The sequence below is a fragment of the Suncus etruscus genome, chromosome 4, assembly GCF_024139225.1.
Source record: "Suncus etruscus isolate mSunEtr1 chromosome 4, mSunEtr1.pri.cur, whole genome shotgun sequence".
Classification (NCBI taxonomy): domain Eukaryota; kingdom Metazoa; phylum Chordata; class Mammalia; order Eulipotyphla; family Soricidae; genus Suncus; species Suncus etruscus.
Genome location: NC_064851.1, coordinates 10,616,564 through 10,623,896, shown reverse-complemented (window position 1 = coordinate 10,623,896; position 7,333 = coordinate 10,616,564). Strand labels below are relative to the sequence as shown.

Sequence of the window (7,333 nt, the reverse complement as noted above, 5' to 3'; positions counted from 1 at the left end):
TTCATTTTAAATATTGTATTTGTTTCCATTTTTTTTTGTGGTTTTTTTTTTGGGGGGGGAGGAGGGTCACACCCCGCAGCGCTCAGGGACTACTTCTGGCTCTATGGTCAGAAATCGCCCCTGGCAGGCTCGGGGGACCATATGGGATGCCGGGATTCGAACCACCGTCCTTCTGCATGCAAGGCAAACACCTTATCTACGTGCTATTTCTCCGTCTCCCCATTTTTTTTTTTAGTTCAAAGTATGTGCAGTGTGCATAGGAATTTGTTCAGTTTTTTTTTTTTTAAACTATAGTCTGGCCCTCCAACTGTCTGAAGGACAGTGAATTGGCACCCTGTGTAAAGTTTGAGGATCCCCTGCTCTAGACAGCTGCTCACATCTCTCTCCAGTGCTCTTCTGATCACCAGTCAGAAGACTGAAGGGGACTATGGAACCCTCCTCTTTTAAAAATCTAAAAATAAATAAATATGGGGCTGGAGTGATAGCACAGTGGTAGGACGTTTGCCTTGTACATGGCTGCCCAGGACAAACCTGGGTTCAATCCCTGGCGTCCAATATGGTCCCCTGAGCCAGGAGCAATTTCTGAGCGCAAAGCCAGGAGTAACCTCTGAGCATCACCAGGTGTGACCCAAAAACACAAAATAAATAAAATAAATTAAAAAAAAATCAATACTAGAGTATTTAACCATTGGACCTGATTTTAACTTCTTGTTTCTAAGAATAAGAAATTTTAAAAAAGGGGGGCCAGAGAGATAGCATGGAGGTAAAGCATTTGCCTTTCATGCAGAAGGTCATCGGTTTGAATCCCGGCATCCTATATGGTCCCCTGAGCCTGTCAGGAGCGATTTCTGAGCGTGGAGCCAGGAGTAACTCCTGAGCGATGCCGGGTGTGACCCCAAAACCAAAAAAAAAAAAAAAAAAAGAAATTTTAAAAAAGGGGCTAGAGGGGCCAGAGAGATAGCACAGCGGGGTTTGCCTTGCAAGCAGCCGATCTAGGACCTAAAGTGATTGGTTCAAATCCCGGAGTCCCATATGGTCCCTCGTGCCTGCTAGGAGCTATTTCTGAGCAGATAGACAGGAGTAACCCCTGAGCACCACCGGGTGTAGCCCAAAAACCAAAAAAAAAAGGGGGAGGCTGGAGAGATAGCACAATGGTAGCAGTCTTGCACGTAGCAGACCCAGGTCCAACAGAGGTCCCATTCCTGGCATCCCATATGGTCCCCCGAGCCTGCCAGGAGCAATTTCTGAGCACAGAGCCAGGAGTAACCCCTAAGCGCCTCCGGGTGTGACCCAAAAACAAAAACGCTCAGAGGTTACTCCTGGCTATTCGCTCAGAAAATGCTCCTGGCTCAGGGAACCATATGGTACGCCAGGGGTGGAACCCAGGTTTGTCCTGGGCAGCCATGTACAAGGCAAGTGCTCAGGGATCACTCCTGATGGGGTTGAGGGTTACATATTGTGCTGAGGATTGAACGTGGGTCAATTACGTGCCTTATGCAAGGCAAAAAGCTCTACTGGCTGTGCTATTTATTTCTTCAGCCCCAGAAAATAAAAAATCAAAACTTTTTTGGCCATACCAGGTGATGCTCAGGAGTTATCTCTTGGCTCTGCACTCAGGAATCACTCCGACAGGCTCAGGGACCATATGGGGTGGGGGATGAACCTGAGCCTGCCATATGCAAAGCAAACACCTTCCCTGTTGGACTATTGCTCTGGTCCCTGAAGTCAAACTCTTTTCCTTTTCTGTGAGGGAGGTGGGGGTTTGGGCCATACCCGGTGATGCTCAGTGGTTATTCCTGGCTCTGCACTCAGAAATTACCCCTGGCTTGGGGGACCATATCGGATGCCAGGAGATAGAACCGAGAGATGGAACCGCAGTCTGTCCTAGGTTAGCGCACGCAAGGCAGATAGACACCTTACATCCTGCGCCACTGCTCCAGCCCCAGAAGTTGAACTCTTAAGGCACAAAATAAGTTGGGCAATGCCTTCCAGAATCACTCAGGGGCTTCTGAACAAAACAAACCTATTATCCGTGACTTCAACTGTGTCTCTGCTATGGCAAGCTGTGATCCCCAACCTTGCCTGAGAAATCCGGGGAAAAAAAAAACATGGGTGAGCTTGTGCTTGTACACATGTCTCTATGTAGAGACACATGTATGTGTCTGCCCTAACTCAGAGATGTGTCTGCACCCAGACAGACGTGCATTTGGGAGTTATTCCAAAAGGGGCAAATTGTGCTGCGCTGGGGCGAGAGCAAAAGTGGCCACTCTGTTCTGCAAAGGTCTGCCATGCGTTGGGGGGGACCCTGCTTGGCAGCGGCCTCCGCCCTCACTCGCAAGCCAACTTGCTGTCGAAGCTGGAGAGGCCGATGGCAAAGGCCTGAAGAGCGCAGAGAGGGTAGTTGTAGTCCAGCGTGAACTCGTCCTCGGCCACGCGCCCAAACTGCATGACGATGTAAGAAGCTGGAAGCACAAAAGGACGAGGGTGTGAGAAGATATGGCAGAGCTGCTTTCGAGAAGCCTCTCAAAGACCCAGAAACAAATTCTTTCTAGACCGTTCAACCTGTTAAGTCTATCTGAACTGGGAAACTTCCAGAAGAAGGAAAGAGGCAGGAAGGAGCAATGCCCACTCCCCACGAGCCATGTTTCTGCTGCACTTCCTACCACTGTGGAGAATGGGAGGGATGTTCCTGATTGTGGCTAAAGGACAGAATCCAGAGCTGCAGGGAGGCTGGGTTTGGGGGGGCCAGCTGCCAAGGAAGCTTCACCCAAGATATATTATATCTCTGTGGGCTCCTGGAAATCTCTTAGAATTCAAAGCAGGCCTGAATGCAAGGGTTCGTTCAGATGCTTTGCTATAGAACGCTATTGCTCCATCTTTCTTCCAACAACACCAAAACTTGCTCTCCTGAATAGATTCCCCCCACTCAGGGAAGTCTACTCTCCTTCCGTCCCTGCCCATCCTGTCCACTGATGGGGACTCACGCTCATTTTCATGGACTATCTGGAAGTTCTTCACAGATGCCTGTGTGACTCGGCCACGGAAGTTGAGGACGTAGGACTGGGTGTCGTGGTTCCAGACCGGGGCCTTGTTGTGTAACTCGATCAGGTTGTCCATGGCCTTGTTCTTCCATTTTGAAAGCAAGCTCTCCTGCTCCTGTGTGAAGGCGAGATCGTGACTTTGTGCTGGGAACCAGAAGAAAGTATTTCTTTTGTAGATGGCAGAGGAGGGGAATGTTTGCTCTTCCTATCAGAATGGGTCAAACAGACACAGAGCTGGCAATTACACCAGATTGTTTTTCTTGATTTTCTTTTCTTTTCTTTTCTTTTCTTTTTTTGTTTTTTGGGCCACATCTGGTGATGCTCAGGGCCTGACTCTGTGCTCAGAAATCACTCATGGCTTGGAGGACCATATGGGAAGCCAGGGAATCAAACAGCAGTTAGGTTAGCACATGCAAGGCAGATGCCCTACTGCTTGCGCCACCACTCCAGCCCCTTTTCTTTTCTTTTTATTTTTAATTATAGTTTATCTGGTATTTGTCTCTGCAGACTCAATGGTTTAAAATCAACCTTTGGAGCTGGAGAGATGACGTAGGGGTAGGGCATTTGCCTTGCATGCCGAAGGACGGTGGTTCAAATCCTGGCATCCCACATGGTCCCCTAAGCCTGCCAGGAGCGATTTCTGAGCATAGAGCCAGGAGGAACCCCTGAGTTGCTGGGTGTGACCCCAAAGCACAAAATAAAATAAAATAAAATAAAATAAATTACTTTAACACCTGTTAGGTGTGATGGCTGTTCTTGGGGGGAAGGATAAGCCATATTCTAATTGAGGTTCTGGATAGAATGATGCTTCTTTTGTTTAGGATCAGGTACAACAACCAAACATGGCTGGAGTACATGTTTTTCATGAAGGACCCCAGTCTGATCTCTGGCACATAGTCCCTTAACCACTGTCCCAAAAAGAAAACAAAAACTTGAAAATATTTGGTGGAGTGATGTGAGATAACTATACATTGAGATCAGAAATGTCAATGCCGGGCTCGGAGAGATAGCACAGCGGCGTTTGCCTTGCAAGCAGCTGATCTAGGACCTAAAGTGGTTGTTTCAAATCCCGGAGTCCCATATAGTCCCTCGTGCCTGCCAGGAGCTATTTCTGAGCAGATAGCCAGGAGTAACCCCTGAGCACCGCGGGTGTGGCCCAAAAACCAAAACCAAAAAAAAAAAAAAAAAAAAAAAAGAAATGTCAATGCTGGGGCCGGGAAGGTGGCGCTAGAGGTAAAGTCTCTGCCTTGCAAGCACTAGCGTAGGACGGTTCGATCCCCCGGCATCCCATATGGTTCCCCAAGCCAGGAGCAATTTCTGAGTGCATAGCCAGGAGTAATCCCTGAAAGTCAAACGGGTGTAGCTCAAAAAAAAACAAAAAAAAAATTTGGGGCCGGGAAGGTGGCGCTAGAGATAAGGTGTCTGCCTTGCAAGCGCTAGCATAGGACTGACCTCGATTCGATCCCCCGGTGTCCCATATGGTTCCCCCAAGCCAGGGGCGATTTCTGAGCGCATAGCCAGGAGTAACCCTGAGCGTCAAATGGGTGTGGCCCAAAAACCAAAAAAAAAAAGAAATGTCAATGCTACTGGAAACATATTACCACATTGCTTTCGTTATAATACTGTGTTTTTTGTGCCACACTCAGTGTCGCTCAGGGATTACTCCTGGCTCTGAGCTCAGAAATCGCTCCTGGCAGGCTTGGGGGACCATATGGGACACCGGGGAATCGAACTGCAGTCTGTCCTAGGTTAGCACATGCAAGGCAAATGTCCTACCAACTTGCGCCACCGCTCCAGCACTGTCATAACACTTTTGGTTTTTTTTGTTTGTTTGTTTTTGGGTCACATCTGGCAGTTCTCAGGGGTTACTCCTGGTTCTATGCTCAGAAATCGCTCCTGGCAGACTTGGGGGACCATATGGGATGCCGGGATTCGAACCACTTAACTTCTGCATGCAAGGCAAACACCTGACCTTCATGCTATCTCTCCGGCTATCATATTATATTTTTAAAGCATGTGCGCACACACACATGCACACACACACATACACACAGAGTCTTTTTTTGTTTGTTTGTTTTGGTATCAATCTGTTCTGTATCTTTGGTCCTCTGATGGTTAAGTGTGTTCATACTTACATTTCGTGGCTGAACTGGGATTCGCTCATGATTCATAGTTAGTCCTGGAATGATCACAGACATTTTTCTAGGACCTTTAAATCCAAGTACATTTGTTTCCTAGATATAAAAATAAGGGAGACATTTGAAACACTAGGGAAAAAAACATCTTTCTAAACACAAGGCATACTTGGGCACGTAAATTAAAAGCACACAATTATTTTTTTTTTTTTTTTTTTTTTGGTTTTTGGGCCACACCCGTTTGACGCTCAGGGGTTACTCCTGGCTATGTGCTCAGAAATCGCCCCTGGCTTGGGTGGACCATATGGGGACGCCGGGGGATCGAACCGAGGTCCTTCCTTGGCTAGCGCTTGCAAGGCAGACACCTTACCTCCAGCGCCACCTACCCGGCCCCAGCACACAATTATTTTATCATGGGGCTGAGGTACAGCACACCAGGCAGGGCGTTTGTCTTGAACGAGGCCAACCTGGGTTCTATCCTCAGCATCCATATGCTCCTCCAAGCACCATCAGGAATGATTCCTGTATGAAGAGTCAGGATCAAACTCTGAGCACTGCTAGGTGTAACCAAAAAAACAAACAAAAAACACATAATTGTTCTATTTGTAATACTTACCTATTTCATGAAAAAATTTAAAAAATATAAAGATGGGGCCGGGCGGTGACGCTAGAGGTTAGGTGCCTGCCTTGCCTGCGCTGGCCTTGGACAGACCACGGTTCGATCCCCCGGCATCCCATATGGTCCCCAAGCCAGGAGCAACTTCTGAGCGCATAGCCAGGAGTAACCCCTGAGCGTCAACGGGTGTGGCCCAAAAACCAAAAAAAAAAAAAAATATATATATATATATATAAAGATACAAATAGCCATATTATTACCTTTTAAGTTTGGGGGGAGTCACACCAGCAGTGTTCAGGGTTACTCCTGGCTCTACGCTCAGAAATCGCCCCTGGCAGGCATGGGGGACCATATGGGATGCCAGGATTCAAACCACCATCCTTCTGCATGGAAGGCAAACACCTTACCTCCATGCTATCTCTCTGGCCCCAATTTTGTAGAATTTCAAGGTTGGCTTTATTCATCTATGAGTATAGGTGTCCCCACCTCCAGAATAAATTAAAGAAAGTTACACAGTCAAAATAATTCTAAAACTAAGAGAAAAATACTATGCATCATTAATATGCAAGCAATTGGTTCTCAATTACTTAAGATAAAATTTCAGAAGAAACAAATAATAAAGAGGCCGGTGGTGTCCCATATGGTGCTCCCAAGCCAGGAGTGATTTCTGAGTGAAGAACCAAAAGTAACCCCTGAGTGTCACTGGGTGTGGCAAAAAAAGAAAAGGGAAGGAAGGAAGGAAGGAAGGAGGAAGGAAGGAAGGAAGGAGGAGGAAGGAAGGAAGGAAGGAAGGAAGGAAGGAAGGAAGGAAGGAAGGAAGGAAGGAAGGAAGGAAGGAGGAAGAGGAAGGAAGGAAGAAGAAAAAAGAAAGAGGAAGAAGAAGAAAGAAAAGGAAGAAGAAAAGAAAGAAAGAAGAAGAAGAGAAAGAAAGAAAGAAAGAAGAAAGAAAGAAAAGAAAGAAAGAAAGAAAAAGAAAGAAAGAAAGAAAGAAAGAAAGAAAGAAAGAAAGAAGAAAGAAAGAAAGAAAGAAAGAAGAAGAAAGAAGAAAGAAAGAAAGAAAGAAAGAAAGAAAAAGAAAGAAAGAAAGAAAGAAGAAAGAAAGAAAGAAAGAAAGAAAGAAAGAAAGAAAGAAAAAGAGAAGAAAGAAAGAAAGAAAGAAAGAAAAAAAAAGAGAAGAAAAAGAGAGAAAGAAGAAAGAAAGAAAGAAAAAGGAAGGAAGGAAGGAAGGAAGGAAGGAAGGAAGGAAGGAAGGAAGGAAGGAAGGAAGGAGAAGAAGGGAAGGAAGGAAGGAAGGAAGGAAGGAAGGAAGGAAGGAAGGAAGGAAGATAGAAAAGACACTGGTGGTGGAATTGGTGATGGAACATAGTATGCCCAAACCCCAAATATGAATGACTTTATCAATTATGGGGCTTTAATGAAATAAAATGAATCAAACGATGAGATTAATTCCGACTTCAGAAGAGCTGAGACCTTGGTATCAAAGCAGCAACTGAGTCAGGTTAATTCCTTCTTTTATTCTCTTACTCATCAAGTCCTGGAAT

At 46.0% G+C, this 7,333-nt stretch overlaps 1 protein-coding gene across 1 annotated transcript in view; it reads right to left on the bottom strand.

Moving 5' to 3' along the window:
- Positions 1 to 1,767: 1,767 nt before the first annotated feature.
- The window catches only part of TULP3 (TUB like protein 3), a 53,169-nt gene continuing 47,603 nt past the window's right edge, over positions 1,768 to 7,333 (bottom strand). The window contains 3 exon segments of the mRNA XM_049772479.1: positions 1,768 to 2,462; positions 2,985 to 3,156; positions 5,177 to 5,275. Of these exon segments, the coding sequence (XP_049628436.1) occupies positions 2,329 to 2,462; positions 2,985 to 3,156; positions 5,177 to 5,275 (405 nt within the window). The 3' untranslated portion in view covers positions 1,768 to 2,328.